At 51.4% G+C, this 18,526-nt stretch overlaps 1 protein-coding gene across 4 annotated transcripts in view; it reads right to left on the bottom strand.

The window, feature by feature from the left end:
- The window catches only part of ZFHX3 (zinc finger homeobox 3), a 382,144-nt gene that overhangs the window by 4,269 nt on the left and 359,349 nt on the right, over positions 1-18,526 (bottom strand). For all 4 annotated transcript variants that reach the window (XM_041400380.1, XM_041400385.1, XM_041400384.1 and 1 more), the window contains 4 exons: positions 15,318-15,451; positions 14,927-15,127; positions 7,540-7,645; positions 1,606-7,050 (listed from right to left, as the gene is read on the bottom strand). In XM_041400380.1, coding sequence (XP_041256314.1) covers positions 1,606-7,050; positions 7,540-7,645; positions 14,927-15,127; positions 15,318-15,451 — 5,886 coding nt within the window. The remainder of the gene's footprint in view (positions 1-1,605; positions 7,051-7,539; positions 7,646-14,926; positions 15,128-15,317; positions 15,452-18,526) is intronic.

Genomic DNA, 18,526 nt, shown 5'->3' with positions numbered 1-18,526 from the left:
ACCCGACCAGTGTGTAACAAACCTGAGTCCCACGGCTGCGGCAGGGCTGCTCAGAGCCCGGCCTGGGCAGGAACAGTGGGACCAGCTGTGGAGGCACGGTGACTTTTATTTTAGGTTGTACTGCCAAGGAGCTGCAGGAGGGCTGCAAGGAGGGTGGCTGCAGCTGGGAGGGTTCAGCCGTGGCTGACCCAAACCCTTGTGAAACCTGTGTATGCTCCTGATGGGGTGCTGGGACAAGAATGATTTGTGACGACAGGACAGGTATGGAATGAGGCTCCATGCAGTGGCCCTGGAGATCTCGGATAAGGGCATGCTATATGTGGGCACCACTGAAATGGATGTTTCCCAGCTGAACATCCCTGAGAGGTTCAAGTGAAGGAGCAGGAGGCAATTCACAGTGTTCCTGGATGCATGGCCTTATCTGCTCTGACAGGCCCGGAGCTGCCGTGGCCTGACCTTTGGAGCTTTATCTAAAGGCCACAAACAGACTGTTTGACTTTCTAAACAGTTCAGTCCTGTCTAGGCAGTCACTGACAGCATTTAAGATTCATCAGATGCAGTCCCATCTCCCCAGGACACATCCTGGGCTTTGGAGAAAAATAAAAACAACAATATGGACTGAAGTGCAAAAAAGTAATTTTAGTTTTTGTTATAAACTTGGGGCACTAAGCAAACAGTGCAGCAGAGCAACCTGCAACAGGGTGATGATATGGTTTGCCAAAGAGATGCTTCTGGCCGAGTGCTCTGAAACAAGATCTGTGGTGAGAAGGGTGACATGGAAAACCCCTTGCCTGTGCAGGGGTCCTTCAGACACATAATGAAACAAGGCCTTTGGATCACACTTTTTAGGTCACTGCTGGTCATTGAGCTGCACTTTCCACCGCCAGTGTTTGCTACATGGCTTAGACTTTCCACGTCCTTGAGGTAGAAAGGAAAGGAGCATTCTCAGATGAAGTCCAGTATCTGACATCAGGCCACCCAAAGGATTATGACAAATTTCATTTTTATGCAGCATTGTTAAGAAAAATCTTATTTTAATACAAACTAGATTTGTCCCACAACGACACCATTTTTTGCTGAGGATGTGCTTTCAGGTCATACCCAGCCATTACTCAAAACTGATCCTCGGCTGCACTGGGATTTGTCCCAGAGGTCACCTCAGGGACACATAAAGATGCTCTGGGCATCTGTCACCAGTGCTACCACACACACCACACCTTCCCCTAGAAACAGTTTGGATTTTTGAATGCTTGGGATGGCACCACATAAACTGAATGTCAAAAGGAATAATGAACAGTGTATTCAGCACATTATTCTTTCCGTTCCATTGGATAAATCTTCTATATTCCACTTCCTTGAAGGAGTTTCAGGATTTCTACACAGGGATATGCAACATGTCTAGATGTTACTCTAGTTCAGACTTTGCTATAAAACTTCCCGAGTTTAGGAATTAGATAAAATACCTACTGCTTTTTTGCTGTGAAGTCAACATGCTGAACTAACAGGCCAAGAACTCTGTTATCAGTCTTTCCCGAGGGAACAACTCCTTGTGCTAGGTACGTGCCAAGTGAAGGTGTGCCTAAGCAGGGTAACAGCTGTACCCACCTGTGTTGGATGGAGTGAAGCCAGGTAAGGATGGGCTGTTGAGGCCTGGGAGCAAGACTGGAGGGATGCCCTGTAGCGCTGGGTACGCAGCAGGAAGGTTCAGAGCTTGCAGGGGTGTGTTGTCAAACATGCCTTGCTGTTGAGCTGCCAGACCAAGAACCTCGTTGGCTTTTTTGATTCGGTCCAGCTCCTGCTGAGCCATCAACTGACGTACAGTAGCTGGGTCAAAATACTCCTTTTCCTTATCCAACTGACTTCCAATGGTTTCTTTAACTTTGGAGATATGCTGTTGAGAGAAGATATGGTCACGTACAGACAGCCGAGCGCTGTACTTGATGCCACACAAAGTGCACTCTGTTTTGGGTCCCTCGTAACTTGTTTGGTTTATACCAAAATGCTTGGCCATGCTGAGTTTTGACTTCTTCTCTTTCGCCCTGGCATTCTGGAACCAGACCTGAACAACTCTCTTTGGCAGTCCAATGTCATTGCCCAGGACCTCACACTCCAGCATGGTTGGTGTCCTGTAGTCATTAAAGCATGACTTAAGAACCTTGAGCTGGAGATTAGTCATCTGAGTGCGAAAGCGTTTCTGCCCGGGCCGGTCCCCGCTTTCGCCAGACTTGCTGGCTGAACCACTGGCACCAGGGCTGGGCGAGCAGGGGTCTGCAAGGCTGGAGGTTTCACTGTAGTCCACGGTACCTTCATTGTCGTACTCTTTGCTGTAGAAGCTGGGAGCTGGGCTGACCAGGCCAGAAGACAGACGATCTTCATATTCAGACATTGCTATCATGGCTGCTTTAGTCAGTCCTTCGCTGGGTCCTGATGTGGATTTGGTTTCGGTTGCAATCCCTGTTGCACTGTCGTTGTCTGCGTTCCCTTCGTCTCCTGTGGTAGTGTCTGTGATTGCAGTATTGACAGAAGAGCAGTCATCATTGTCCAGCTTTGTCTGGTCAAAGTTCAGATTGACTGAGGACATGGAGGGACTCTCAAAGTCTTCAACCCCTTCCACCTTAATGGAAGATGGACTCAGCAGGGTTCTAGGTGACAGTTCCATACTCTTGTTCACCGGGGAGAGGGGAACGCTCTGTCCGTCGCTGCTGGTTGGTGGCATGTGGGAGAAGCTGGCTCCATCAAAGATGTCTCCTTTCATCTGGAGCCCCCCGTCGCAGTCCAGAAGCATAGCAGACAGCGTCAGGTTGTACCCAGCTCGCTTGGCCTCGTGCCAGTGACGGGAGCGGATGTGAGCTTCCAGAGCTGTCTTTGCTTTAAAGAGAGCTCGGCAGAAGGGACACCGTCTGTGGGCTTGGGCAGGCCCCACAGCTCTGAACTGCCCCTTCCTCTCTCGCGCACGGGTGTTCTGGAACCAAACCTGTACCACGCGCTTCTTCAAGCCCACTTCATGTGCAATGTGATCCAGCATCTTCCGTGTGGGGTTGGAGTCGAGCAAGTACTTCTGGTACAGGATTTCCAGCTGCTCAGGGGTAATGGTTGTCCTTAGACGCTTGTCCCTTTGGGGTTCTTCTCCCCCAGTCCCACTGTCATTCTCTCCAGGGCTTGCACTGGCCTTTTCCTCCAGCTTTCTCTTCAGCGTGTTCATGGTGGATGTTGGCGTCGACGGTGAGGTGGCTGAGCTTGCTGGAATCTGTGGTAACGTTCCAGACAGCAGCTGGCTTGCCAGTAGTGGATTACTGGGATCGAAAAGCATGAATGGCATATCCAGTGTTCTGTCCAGGAACGGGGGGTGGATAAACTGGTTCTGTGCACTCAGGAAATGGAGCTGCTGATGCTCTTGCCAATGCTCAAAGGAAGGAAATGCCAGTTTACACTGGTCACACTGGTATGGGATTAGCTGAGGAGGTAGGTTTGCCAGCTGCTGAGGGGTGGATGTGTGAATGGGTTTGAGGGAGAGGTGTGAGAGCTGAGATGGACTCGGACTTGACTGTGACAAGGAGCACTGAGGTGGCTGAGGAGGAGGTGGCTGTTGCAGCGAAGAGGGGGAGGATAACTGTGAAATCTTTTGGTGTGCTGAACTTGTCTTTTGTTCTCCTTGGTCCTGTTGCTGCTGAGGCTCTTGCTTTGGTTGCACTTGCTTCTCTTGGGTTTGGTTTTGCTGTGTACTTGGAGGTTCAGACTGCTTTGGTTTCTCATCTGTAGCTTCTGCTTTAGAACTAAAGGTGGAGGAATCGTCTGCCTCTGCCGTGAGCTGCAGAAGAGCTGAGGAGGTCGCATTGGCTGAAGATGTAGGTGTGCTGTAAGCTTGTGAGGGCATCGGGGTGCTGCAGGAGGAACTGGTTGGAGTCAAGAGCTCTATTGCATCCATAGAGTCTTCGTTCTGGCTATCATCCTGTCCATCCTCATCCTCATCTTTGTAACAAAGCTTCTTCTGGTGTTTAATGAGATCAAAAATGCGCTGAAAGACCAGACTGCACTTTTTGCACTGGTAGTTCAAGTTGCTTGTTCTAATGTACCTGTCATTTGTGAGCTCCCGTCGCTCCCCGTCTTTGCCTTCTCCCTGATTCTCATAGTTTTTCCTAGCTTTCTGACGGGCATTCTGAAACCACACCACTATAACACGTGTTGGGAGGTTCAGCAAGTTAGAAAGCTGCTCAAATTCATCATCCTTTGGGTAAGCATTGGCATCAAAGAAGTCTTGCAGGACTCTGAGCTGGTAGTCAGTAAAACGTGTTCGAGAGGACCGCTTGCTTCCCCAGTACTCCTGCTTTTGAGGCTCTGGAGAAGGAGGCCGTGAGTCTATCTTCAGCTCTTCCAGACTGGTAATGGGAGGGTTGCTGAAGTTGTACGGGGAGTCCTTGTTGCGTTGGCGCTCCTTGAACAGGGTGTTTCTGAACCAGTGCTTGATCACTTTCTGGGGCAATCCAGATTTGTCTGCCATCTCTTTGATCTGTTCCTCACTCGGGGAATTGTTAATGTCAAAATACTGCCGGAGGACTCTGAGCTGGTCATCGGTGATCCGTGTGCGTGGCCTCTTGTTCTGCTGCTGCTGGAGAAGGCTGGGGTTGAGCTGATGCTGGTACAACTGGGCCAAGTCGGCGGGCAGGGGGTCTACAGGGCCCAGCTGAGGCGGCAGCTGTGCTGGCAATGTCTGCAGGGGCATGGTCTGCATCATGAGCGGTGAGAAGATGGGCAGCTCCATAGGCATGGAGAGCTGTGTGAGCGGCACAGACGGCTGGGCTGGTGCGATGGTGGGAGAGGTGATGGGTGGGGCAGAAGTGGGGATGGCAGGAGCAGCAGCCGGCTGAGGAGGGGCTGGAGGCAGCGGCGGGGGCGGCGGCGGCGGCGGGGGCGGCGGCTCCGGGGTCTGCGGCCGCAGCGGGTACAGTTTGTCGTAGTGTTCTCTGTATTGTTTGGCAAATCTCTCTAACTGCTTAAAGGGAAAGTAATGTTGGTGAACGTGCTCTTGGTGGCTCTTCAGGATGAGGATGTTTGAGAAGAACTTGCCGCATGTGTCGCACTCCAGCTTTTCCAAGTTCTCACCTTGCTCTGTCTTCCCATTTTTCTTCTGCCCCTTTTGCTTGTTCTCATTGTACTGAATGACGAGCTCAAAGCCAAAGTTTTCCAGCAAGGCTTTGGTGGCGTTGCCCCTCGCGTCAGAAGCAATCCGTGGAGGCAGTATGGAGGGCTCTGAACTGCTGCCTGGCACAAAGTCCTTCTTCTCTTTGGGCTTTAAGTTATCAGGAAGAGACTCCTTCAGTGTTATGTTACTGTCTCCCCTCTCTGCGCTCTCCCTTTCCCGTGGGGTTTCTTTATCTTTCTCCTTCACTACAGATTTATTCTTCTTCTCTGGGTGCTGGCTCTGCTGTAACAGGACGGAGTGGGGTTGTGACAAGGACAGCTGACCTTGCTGCTGCTGCAAGAGCTGTGGATGGCTCTGCTGAGGGAGCTGAACTTGTGCCTTCAGGTCCTCCAGCAAACTTGGACTGGTCCCAGTCAATGTCAGTGCACCACTGGTGACAGGCAAGCTGACTTCTGGATTGAGCTGGAACTCAGCACTGGGGATGTAGAATGGGAACAGAAGATGCTGCTGCTGCTGCAGCTGCAGAAGGGTCTCAGTGGTCATTGGAAAGTGCGGCAAAAGTGCTGGGTTGAAGAGCTGGGACTGCAGGAGAGCAGCTTGCTGCTGCAGCTCCTGCTGCAGGTGGGCCTGGACCTGTGCCTGTGCCAAGGTTTGAGCTTGTTGTTGCTGCTGCTGCTGCTGCTGCTGTTGCTGCTGCTGCTGCCAAGATGCAATCATGTCTGCCAGCTTCTTGCGGTTCACCTCTTTGGGCTCTGCAGGGGAGGAGATGTTAGTGCTTACAGCGTTACCCAAGGGAGGAATTCCCACACTGTCACTGGAGACCTGGTTGAGTAGGCTGGGAATGGGAGTGGTGCCTGAAGTGCTCGTGCTGGTGGTTGCAAAAGCATTGCTGTTGGTGGCACTCACAGGGCTCGGCGTGGACGAGCCCAGGGAGAGGCTGCTGCTGCTGCTGCTGTTGCCAGCCCCGTTGCTGCTGCCGCCGGCCGCCTCCAGCTTGGCCGCGCGAGCCTTGGTCTGGTGCAGGACAGACCTCATGTGGATCTCCAGAGTCGAGCTCTGGCTGTAGGCCACGTTGCAGGTGTTACACTTGAAAGGTTTGTTGTCTGGACTGCTGGTAGGCTCAGGCTGCCCAGTAGCAGACTCTTGGAGGGCTCGTTTCAGTTTATGCAGATGAGAAACAGAATTGTAATGTACCAGGAGAATGTTCTTCTGCGTGAAGGACTCCTTGCAGACTGTGCACTTGTATGGGCGAGATGGATCTAGAAATTTCTCCATAGTGAAGTTAGGGCCCTTCCTAAAGGGTAAGGCCCTTTTTGGTTCTGAGCCAGAGTCCTCTTGCACCGACCCCGAATCGCTGCCTGTTGGGCTCTGCTTATCTTCCAGGTCGCTCTCTTCTTCCTTATCTTCCTCAACTATTATTGTGTGGTCCTCGGCAAGTGAGGGGTCACCCATAGCAAGGAGGTCCCCATTGACCAAGAGACCACCGTAGAGCTGCTGAATGTCAGCCTCACTCAGCTCCAGGTGGCTGGTTTCCAGGTGCTTCTTCAGGGCCTGGAAGGTTCGGAAGCTGCGCTGGCAGAGGCAGCACATGGTGGCTGCCCGGATGACGTGGTACTGGGAATGGAGCTGCAGCTTCTCAATGGTTTTGAAGGCCAGGCTGCACTGGTTGCAGCGGTACTTGTAGACGTGGCGGTCAGAGACCGGCAGCTGAGGCCGCTTGGCATGGACGTCGTTGAAGTGTGTCTGCAGGGCTGCTGAGCTCTTGAACACCTGGCTGCAGCCCTTCTTCCAGCACAGGAAGCCAGAGTCCTCCCGGGCAGCGCTCGGATCAGCTGGAGTGGGCTTGGGGTCTCCGCTGTGCTCTGCACTGTCTGATGACAAAAGGCTCTTCCCCACATCCTCAGAGGTCTCTGTGAAAACAGAGCAAACCCAAAAATTACACCAGCACACCAAGGTAGATCAACACTCCCTTTCAGTCCTGAATACTCTGTGATTTTTGATCTCCAACACGACAAGTATTTCTAACATTTCTCCTCTATCTTCATTCATTTGTTTCAATACCAGCCCATTAACCTCATCATGGCCCATTGCATAAACCTACACAATTTACTTCCTTGCTCACTTTGAATATCTGGAAATTATTCACACACACATCCCTTAGTGCATTTATCACCTTCAATTCTCCCTTTCAAGCAAAAGCCATTCAGCCACCTCTGTCTTCACTGCTCCTTTTTGATGTTTCAAAAGCCTGGTTTTGAAAAAGAAGGCTCATCAAACTGAACATAGTATTTGAGTCTAGGTCCTATCAAAGAGAGGATTAACAGGAATGAAACTGGTCCCTGACCAGGTGATGGAGCTGGGGACTGGTGGGACAGTGGATCTCATTGACCTGCACTCACCAGACTGTTTCCCCTCCCGCTCCTCTGCGCCTGAGTTCCCATCCTTCTCTGGAGCAGCTGCTGGAAGGAACATGCTGCTGGGCATCATCACCTCAGGGGTTGTCACCTAGAGACAGGGGAAAGGACATAGGGAGAGAAAAAAACACAAGAAAATATTTCAAACATCTCCAGCTGCAAAACTAGACATCAGTATTGTGAAGTCAGAGGCATCATTTTTCCCAGCTCACTGAAGACTTCGTATTTATTAGACAAAGCTCAAATCAGTCAAAAGTGTTTCTACAGTTACATTCTGGACATAATTAGCAGTGCACACTTGAAGAATAATCTTATTATTAATATTTTTCCTTTATGTGGAATTCAGACTTTGATCACTGACAATGTTTTGTCATGGGCTGTGAAACTTCTTGTGCAACCAATTAGGTAGATAAGTTGAAAGGCCCACCTTAAGCTGCTGAAAACATAATAAGGCCCCTAATTAAATCATACCTAGTAAAGTACACTGTAATCTTGAACCAGGGAGCATTGCAGCACTGTTTTCAAAGTGTATCGATGCAGGGAAAGGAGGGGCATGAGAAAGAAAAGTACAAATAAGGAGAGAGGTGACAAAGGAAAGGATGAATAAGAAAAGGACTAAAGAGAAAGCAAATTGTGAAATAAAAAGCTTTTGGTAACCCTTTCCTTGCTCTGACTGATGCATTCTCTTTGCTCCTCTTCAAGTATTTGGCTAGATCCTGCACCATCAAAATCAGTGCAGTGCTGGGACACCACTGCTTCTGCAGAGCTGGAGAATCAGCATGGCTCAGCTGGAGAGGGTCTTTGGAAGAGCCAAATGTGCACACTCATCCTGTTCTGAAAAACTGTTTCTTTGGATATACCTGGTCACAAACCATCTCACCAGCAGCCTGCACATGGCTGGCACCAGATGCAGGACAACGAATGTCCTTTTGAATGTCTGGAGACAATGTCTCACACTGCTGGAACCCTGCCTCACAGCACAGGGACAGACAGACCCACGTCAGTGTCAGCACCCCTGTGTTTTCCAGCACAGGGCTCCCAGTGCTGTCAGTGCCCGTGGCAAGCGAAGACTCCTCTACAGCCTTGAGCAGCTGCCCACGCCACCCTGTGACACCCAGGGAGTGTTCCCCTTCCACCAGGTGCTCCTGCTCCCAGCCTCCCACTGCTGGGAAGGTGAGGCACAACTAAACACTCCCATTCGGGTCTAAGGCAAAACAAGCCTCTCCATCCTTCTGCTGGATACGGAGAGGACATCTGAACCCTGGATTTCAGGAGAGAGAGAATGTGTGTGGCTGCTGCATGCCACGTGCCCAGCTTTCTGCACAGCCAAGGACCACAAGGCTCTGAGTGAACTGCAGGACATAGGAGCACACTTGTGGCGAAGCTGAAGCTCATAGAAAATCTCAGGATGAAATGGCAGCACAGAAGTGGCTCAGGCAGAGCTGTGACCTGAGCTGTGAGGGATACAGAGCTCCCTCCCTTTCCTGGGCCAGCCACTGCACGGCAGCGAGTGCCAGGGCCCACGGAGCAGCAGAGAAGGCCACTGACATATCCCAGGAGGGGGGCTGAATGCACCAAACTCATTCCACCTTCTACTCTAAACAGAAGCATCTGATGGCTGTGGGTGGTTGGCTGGTAGACGTGAAAGGTCACAGAGTAATTTCCAGTAGCTGGGCTTGGAGGAGGGGGATGAGCATGGATACCGAGAAGGGGCGGCAAGAAGAAACTGTCCCTCTCAGGTCTAGCAGCAGGAAGAGCCTGCTTTCCTAGGATCTTTAGGAATTATGAAAAATAAATCATGAGAAATTAAAAAAAACCCCAACAGAGTAGAAAAAGAATAAAATTATCTAACACCTCAGCTGCACATCATTATAGAGCTGTGGCTTTTCATAGGCGTTACAGTACGGCAGCCGTCCCCACCACCACGCTCAGTACGACGGATCAGTAATTGTTTTCATACACTTTAATTAGAAAAACTCAGATGGCTATGAATAATAATGGAAAAGAGAGACTTTTGCACTTGAAAGGTTGAAGTCAATCAAGTGTGAATGACGGCAAAAAAGAAAAAAAAAAGACACCAATTCATCAGGCCTCTGTTGTCTCGCCGCGTCTTTAATCATAATTCCTGATTGGGATTCAAGAAGGCAGTAAGCAGCGGTTCTTTGTCTGCCTTCACCTTCCGTCAATTAACTCTCCCCGAAATATAATCATCAACCTCACATGCTCCTCTGCATCTTAATCTGGGGCTCCAAACCTGTAAGTCCTGCCCTATATGTGTTTAAGTAATTACCTTTATCTACCTGCATCTCCACAACCACCATTCCTTCCCTTCCTTCCATCCTCCCTCCACCACAGAGGGAAAAAAAAAAAGGAAAAAAGAAAAAAAAAAAAACAGGAAGGAAAAAAAAAAAGACTGTGGTGCATTAAATTGCTACAGGCACAAAATTCCCAAAGGAAACAGAAAAAAAAGCTTGGAAAAAAGTGCAGGGAACTAGAAATTCTGGGTATGGATGCAGGAACTGTGGCGGTGCAGGCGTGGGCTGGCCTTAGGGATCAAACCACTGAAAAGAAGGCACTGGTCAGCAACTGGACTCACTCTAGTCCTCTGGCTCCATCCAGGCGACTCCTGTCCCTTTCCTACACCACGATCCAGGGCAGGACCCTCCGTCCTTTCATCCCCATGGACCAGCCCTGAGCAGGTGGCAAAGACAGGAGTGCAAATCAGCTGCACATCCCAAATCACTCTGCACTGACACAGAATTCCAGACTGCCTTTTCTGAAGGGTTTGTCCTTTTACACTGCAAAAATGTCAGAGGACATCTCATTTCTTTGGACCTGCAGAATTCGCCTCACATGCTGAGGCTGCTTCTCGTATAACCGCAGAGTGGGGGCACGATGGGGCAGGAAGGTGCAGTGGCCCACAGCTCCCTGGCAGGTGTGACAGGAGCAGTGCTCAGCAGCACAGCATCTTGTACTGCAGATGTATTTCATGGCAGGAGCTGTTCCGTGATCGCAAGGAGTGTGTTCATCTGGAGCACAGCCCGTGTTAGCGCGTGCGGCTGTCAAACGCTCTCCTCCTCCCTCTCACCTGCAGACACCTGGTGTGTCATCCTGGCATCCCTCCTCAGCTTGCCAACCCCTCCCCCTCCTCAGCTCCTGTCTACCCCTTTCAGTGGCTCCAACACTCTTTCACAACAGCAACACGTCAGTCAGTGTGAGCCATTACTGAAACACAACCCTCAGCTGTGAGTTCAACAAATGTGGTTTGTCTCCTCCCTTCCCTTCTCCTCTTCATGCCTCTTCTTTTCTAACACAAACCCTACCCCTGTGTGGCTGCAGCTACCATCTCCAGGTGCAAAGCTCACTGCAGCATGGCACCTCTGTCTTGGTCAGCCCAGATCCACGCCTGTGCCCAGCCTGAGCACCATCCCCTGCAGCTCTGACAGCTACAGTCCCTGAAGTTCTCCTCTTGTTACCACACAGAAGGTCCTCAAAGGATGGAAAGTTGCTGGACAAGCCTCTCTGATCCCAAGAACCCCACCTTTTGGGTGAAATTCAGACCCCTTCAGCAGATAAAATGTCTTTATGATGATGAGATCCATGGACAGGCAGGTGCACTCCACTTTGGTGGCCATTTCTATGGACACAGTGGCCCGGCAACAACAGCACCTGAGGGCTGATGGGTCAGGTCTCCTGCCTCCCTGCCCCACCAGTATGCACACACCCTGACACATACAAACCTGTCATCCCTCTGCAGAACAACCAGTGGGCCCACTCCTCACTGGTGACAACCTCCAGCAGTGGCACGCACGGCTCCAGCCACCACTGGATCTACTGGATTTTTAACAACCAGCTGCAGAGCTGCTTGTGTGCAGGGTTGGAGGCTCAGAGCCCAACACCCATCAATATAACACCCGCATATTGCTGACATGTCCAAACAATTACTCCTGGCTGGTGTGAGCAGCCAGCTCCTCTCACACCCCACCTGCCTGTGCTGACTGTCCATGGGCACCAAAGGAGGGGATGGTTCCCCTGAATACACCCCAAAATGCTGAAATCATGTGGCTCTGAAAAGAAACCCTCTAGAAGAGGTCTGAGGAGATACATCACTGTCCCCATGTCTATGAAACCAGGGGAATTACAGACGGGAGGGAAGGTTCCCCACCAGACAAAGGAGGTAATTTCCATTACAAAGAGAGAGAGAGAGGGTGCTGGAGTGAAAAGCTTCATTAGACTCTGAGAGGCAAAGTGATGGCAGTATACCAAGGTCACTTCTAATTTAGACCATCTAATTGGCAAACATGGCTCCAAATGGCTATCATCTCACAGGGCTCAGAATTAATGAAGCCCGATTATTTTCATTACCTTCATCCGAGATGGAGAATGAGACACAGAGTGAGAGGGAAAGGGGGGAGAGGGAGGGGGCGAAAAGGAGGGAGAGAGAAAAATTGAGTGACAGCAGAAGGGAGAGAGCAATAAGAAAAGACAATGGGAAAGAGGGTAAAAATGTAAAGATAGCAGGAGGGGGAAGCGAGATGGTAGGGATGGGCAAGAATGACTCCTGGAGCAAGGGGGAAAAGAAAAAGATGGAAAGAAGACTGGAACACTAGGAAGATGCCTTAAACCGAGGAGGAGAAAGCTGACAGCAGAGATGACAAGACAGAAATGTGTAGAAGGATAAGGCTGGCTGTGGGAGGAGGGAGAGCTCCCACTCCCAGAGGCTCTTGGGAAGCCATCCTCTCTCCCAGCTCCAGCCCATCAGCCTCTAATCGCCTGCACGGCGAACTGCACTTCACCCTCGCCACGGGCCCTGCCAGTCCAGGGGCTGTGATGGGAAAGGTGGAGCCTGGCCCTGCTCAGAGAGGCCGTGATGCCACAGACAGAGAACTTGTCCATGCTCATCCACCAGCCCCACGAAGGGGAAGCTGCAGGAGACGGCGGGACAGTGTGAGCCCCAGCCTCTGTCCCTGCGGGGCACAGCATGTGCTCTGCTCCTCAGGCAGCCCCGCCAGCCCCTGCCCCTGTGGCGGGGCCAGTGGGAGGACGTGGGGGTCCCAGGGGACAGCCAGCCCGGCTGCTGCTGATATGAAAAGGAGGGAGCACGACCAGGCAGCTTGGAGATGCTGAGCGCGAGCAGGAGCCGTCACCATGGCAACAGACATATTAGACACTGCAGGTTCCTGAACGGCGTCTGATAAGGTGTTATTAACTGGAGCCTCCTCCAGCGCTGAGCGCAGACGCCGCGTCGAGAGGGACCTGGCTCTCAGTCACGGGGCTGTGGCTCCCTCGCCGCGGCGCTAACAACAAACCCAGGAGGATCTTCCTGAGAACCAGCCAAGCCAGGACCCTCCCTGCCATGCTGCCATGCTCTGCACAAACCATGCCGACGTCTCAAAATATTGTCACAGAATACAAAAAGACCCACCTTCTTCACCCCCTGCTGTGAGACCTGGAGGAGGAGAGGCAGCCCTCCCATATGTGTGTCTAGGTGCCAAAGGGAAGAAAGGTGGGAAAATCAGGAACATGCATGAGGATGAGCATCATGGCTGGGCCAGTCTCTGCCATCCCTGCAGAGCCCTGCGGCCCTACTCCAGCACAGCAGAGTGCTCACCTAAGGGAGCCTGACCTGCTCTGCAGAGTGTCCTGAGCTCCTTCCATTCCCTCATGTCCCAGAGGACACAGATGTGCTTGAGGACAAACCAGCCCAGTGCTCCTGCTCCAGACCACACACCTAATCCAGGCACCCTGCCTGCCTCAAAACAAACCCCTCCACAGCAGCGTGACAGCTACCCCGACGCCCACTGGCCGAGGGAAGGGGCTTGGCTTCTGCTCGCTGCTCTTAGAAAAGACAAAACACCTGCCACCAATGTAGTTAAGAGGTGAACAAGGGCTGTTCAAACCCTCAGAAGCTATTTACACACTTGAGCAGCACCGGTGAAATGGACACAGGCCACGGAGGCCGTGGTCAGTGGGACGGGACAGCTCTGTCACCCAGGCAGGGCAGAGCTACATCCTGAGAAGCCCTGAGGAGACAGGCAGCTAGCAATGCAAAGCAGCAAGATACAAACACAAAGTTCTTATGTGGGAACCAGAACAGGCTGCCCAGAGAGAATCTCCTTTCCTGGAGATACTCAATGCTGTCTGAGCACAATCCTGAGCAACACGATCAGAGGACCCTGCCTGAGCAGGAAGGCTGGATGGAGCAGCTCCCTCCCAAGCCTACTCGTGATTCTGTGACTCTGCCACTCCTGTCTTCAAGAAGGAGTCACAAAAGGAATCACAGAATCATTAAAGCTGGAAAATACCCTTCATTTTCCAAGTCCAGCCATCAACCCAACACCACCACTATGGTTAAACTCTGTCCTCAAATGCCACATCCACATGATTTTTGAACACCTCCAAGGATGGTGACTCCATCCATAATGGTGACTGCTTCTGTAGGCAGCCTGTGCCAGGGCTTTCCAACCCCTTCCATGAAGAAATTTTCCCTAATATCCAATCTAAACCTTTCCTGGTGCAGCTTGCAGCTAGTCCTCTTGTCCTGTCACTTGTTTCGTGGGAGAAGAGACCTACCCCACCTGGCTCCAACCTTCTTTCAGGGAATTGTAGAGAGGAAGAGTGACAGAAAGAGAAGACAAGAAAACTGTAAGAGAACAGCTGAGTCATGTTGCATGTCCTTGCTCAGAAGATGACACAGGAGGAGCTGGTGAAGAACATCAGTGTTACAACAAACTCCGTGCTATTCACCCCCAGTGCCAAGAACCGCCCAAGAAGGGAGAAAACAAGCAGAAACAGGGTGCAAGAAAAAGAAACACAAAGAGAAAGAACTGGCAGGAATCAAAATAAACACTTATTTTATATACTGGATGACAAGTTCTTAAATGTAGACAGAACCTTGCATTGAGTATTATACCAAAGAAATAACAAGGACAATATATCCCATCAACTGCTGGGTCTTCCAGAAGCTTTTGCATAAGCTGCCACCCCATGCACTGACCTCATAAGGTCAAGGAAATTATATTTATCCTTATTTCACAGTGAAATCATTCAACAGTTGAGCTTCATAGGGCTCAAGCAGGGACACAACATAGCAGGGTGCAGCAAACCTCGACGGCAGAGCTCTACCACAGGAAGGAGCTGCTACCACAGCAACTCCTGCTCCTCATCTTTGCAGGGATGGCCATGGACATGCTGGGATGGCTGTGGACATGCCGGGATGGCCGTGGACATGCTGGGATGGCCGTGGACATGCCGGGATGGCCGTGGACATGCTGGGATGGCTGTGGACATGCCGGGATGGCTGTGGACATGCCGGGATGGCCGTGGACATGCTGGGATGGCAGCAGCCACGCTTGTCTACGCAGCCACTTACCGTCATGATGAGTTTCTCGACACAGTCGGGTGACACGCTGTGCAGGTGGGTGAGGTGCAGCTGCAGGTGGATCTTGTTGTTCAGCATGTCCTGGCAGAGAGGGCAGCGGAGCATGGGCTGCACCGAGTGCTGGGTCATGGCGTGCACCCGCAGCCGGTTCACGTCCGTGTTGCTGTACTTGCAGTATGGACACTGGTACATCTGCAGAGCAGACAAATGAATCACACAGCTCTTTCAGGTGCTACTTTCCTCTCTTACAGCCAGGCTTCAATAATTTGATGCCTTCTACCACCAGTTATTGCCTTTCATCCTCTTTTTCCCATTTTATTCTTTGCTTTTGGCACACTGGAAACACGTTACCTGCACAGAGATACGGGTTCTTCTGCCTTACCTGCTCTGATTTGGTCTCCTCTGAAGTTTTCGACCACTTAAAGGAGAGAGGTGACTCAGAGCTGCTGGGAAATGATATCCTCTTGGAGGATGCTGGGGGCTCTGTCAGCTCCTTCTCCGGCTGGCTGGCTGGTGCTGCAACAGAAAGCCATTGACATCAGGACACCCCAAAGAGGCCTAGGCTGGACAGGGCTTCCATTTACTGCGTGACACACACCCTAAGGACTTGGAGGAGGATGAATCTGAGGACTGACCAATGTCCTCAATGCACACCAGGCCAAAACCAGTTCCCTCTCGCTGATCTCCCACAGCACTGGAACTGTGTCACTGGTGGCCAGAAGCACAAAGATCTCAGCTGTTTCTGGGGGATGCCTGCAACCTGCAGGTGCAGGAGACTCTGGGCCTGCAGCTGCATTGGACACACAAATGATTGGCCAGATGGTGAAAGCCCATGTGTCACCTCCAGGAGCAGCTGGACTTGGTAAGGTAGAACTCACACCCCTGGCTGACCCAGGACGTTCTACACACAGACACTGTGAAATGTGTTTGCCCTGGAGAGGGCTGGTGGCTGTGGCTGTCAGCCCCATGGATGGCACCCGTGCTGGCAGCAGTGGTGCTGCTGGGATGGCTCTGGCTGGCTCAGCCCATGCCTCCAGAGGAAGAAGAATACCTGGTGCTTCTTAGCACATGGTCCTGCCAAAACTGGGATTTTGGCAGGACCTGGCCAAGGGGACCCAAACACTCCCACTGTGATAAGCCAAGAAAAGGCTATTTTGTTCAGCCAAACAGATAAATGCAAATGACCCTAAAGTCAACAGCAAAACACTCCACGAGTTGTGGCACTGGGAGAAGCACATCCCTGACCTTTCTCCTCCCCCGAACCCTGGCTGCCTTCAGTACATAAATTTGTGGGACATCTATTATTTAAAAACTGTAAGGACAAGTATATTATACACAGCCCCCGTCTCCTCCTCCCCGAACACACATTCATAACGGTACTTTAATCTGTCTCGAATCGACTTCAAACCCATTTTGCCCTTAATGGGAGTTATTCATTTTCACTTGAAAGGTAATATCTGACAGCTGGATATTTAATATGATGGATCAGCTGCCGATTAACAAGGCGCTGTAGCATTCTCAGGCCAGTCCCCCATACTCTTCCCCCTTTCTCCTACTCAACTTGTGAACCCGCTGGTATCTGCTCCTTGTTTCAGACAATACCATCAAGAATCAGATCCCAGCAAACTGCTTCCTACCCAAAGACCTTTCTGTGCACTGGCACGAGCTGTATTTCCAAACGTACTGCATCACAGCGGAGAATACAATTCCTGTTCCTAACTACCTTCCCTGCCAGTCCCCATCTCTGCGTTCAGCTGAACAGAGGCAAAATAAGTTCTGGGAGAGGGAAAACAAGTACAGGTAGCAGTACTGCCAGAGGGAGGCAGGGATTAGAGGATTTCATCTGGGACTGCTGAATTTCTCCTGGTAGGCTTGTCCATAGGGAATGGGCTTGGAAGTGATCTTGTTCCCCACAGCACCACTGGCTGCATGCCTGCTGCTTCATGCCTGGCTGGGCAGCAGCCTCCACGTGTGCAGGTACAGTCCTGGCTGCACCTGGGGTACAAACCCCAGGACTCTGCTGTGCTGCCAACTCCACAAAAACACCCACACCAGGGCTGGAATGAGCTCGCAGTGTCAGTGCTGACTGACAAACACCATCACAGGTCCTGCTCTGCCCTCACAGAATGATGGGTTGCTCTGCCCAGCTCCCTGCTTGAACCGAGACTCTCCCTGCAGCTCAGAACTGGAAACAGCTTTAAGATGTCTGCAGGGCCAGAGCTGACGTTCCCTGCTTCCTATAATAAATGTGCTTGGAGCATTGGGAACATGGCACCACTCTGCTGCTCCTCCATTGAGCAACACAGTCCCTCCTGGAGGGTTTGGGGAGGAGAGACCATCACCAGGAGCCAGCACTGTGGTGGGTGAAGGACCACCCTGCCTGAAAATGCCCTGCCCGAGCCCTGTGTGATGTGAGTGGCCCTTGTCAGGAGCCTGACCACTGCTGGCACTGTCCAGTCCTCAGTGTGACCTCAGACACTGACGAGCCAGCCCCCATCGGGCTGCTGGGTGTTGGGAAGAGCAGCTGGAGACCCCAGCTGTGCCAGGGTGGTCTGGCACAGCCATGGCTTCGGGTCCCCTCAGACCTCTCTAGGGGGTGACTGCAGCTCCTGTTGGTCCTCACTCTGTCCCTGCACTGGGCACTGACCACTGCCAGCTGCTCACCAGTGCAGTGTTTCTGGATGCAGTGACTGAATTCAGCCCAATCATCAGCTACCCCAGACTGCTGAACATCAGCTTGGGAGTCACAGCAGGGTATTTTCTCATCTCCTTTCTACTGTGAAGCAGCCTGCTTAGAATTAGTAACAGGTAATTAAGATGTACCATCTCCTAAGTGTCCAATTTCATTAAATCACTTAGTTCAACCCCATAACCTTAATCCTTCAAAACTAGAATTATTGATGATTGTCCAGACCCAAGAATAACTGATTTGTTGCACATAGGATATTTTAAGTATTAGTTTTTGAGTTGACAGCTCAGCTGGGAATTTTAACACCAAGACTGAAGTTTGTTGTTGATAAACAGTCAAATGCACAAAGTGACACATTCAGTCCACATCACAGATGATCAGAGGAATTAAGAACTCTCTGCTACCAGGAGAAATGAGAACATGGCTTGGCTCTGCCTGCAGAACTCTTAGCATAGCCTGGGACCTTCTGTCTGTGCAGAGAGGACAGGACAGAATGTCCTGAGCTCAAAATGTCCCGAAGGCCACGGCCTCGAAGGGCTCAGTGACACTGGAGCACATGGAGACACCACCTGTGCCAGCATCTTGCTTCCAGGCCCAGGCCCCGCAGGGCAGAAAAAGGAATTTGCTTTAAACTGCGATGTACATCTGCACATCAAATAGTATTGTTATTACTTTGACTTTTTAAATGGATTTAGTTCAGATTCACTGACTTAAGAGGGAGACCTGTGTTTCCCAACAGATGTCCCCTAAAGTGAATGCAATGGGGCGGGGCTGCCACAGCACTTCTGGAGATCTACTGATCTTTCACTCTGCTCAGCAGCTTCTGCTTTCCTGAGGAGGAGGAGAGATCCTCCCTGGGTATATTCCAGAGGTGAGATGGGCACTTCCTTGCAAGTAGGGGC

The sequence above is a fragment of the Onychostruthus taczanowskii genome, unplaced genomic scaffold (genome assembly GCF_017590055.1).
Source record: "Onychostruthus taczanowskii isolate IOZ18803 unplaced genomic scaffold, ASM1759005v1 scaffold18, whole genome shotgun sequence".
Lineage (NCBI taxonomy): Eukaryota > Metazoa > Chordata > Aves > Passeriformes > Passeridae > Onychostruthus > Onychostruthus taczanowskii.
The sequence above is the reverse complement of the archived record's forward strand: the minus strand, read 5'-3'. Positions and strand labels throughout refer to the sequence as shown.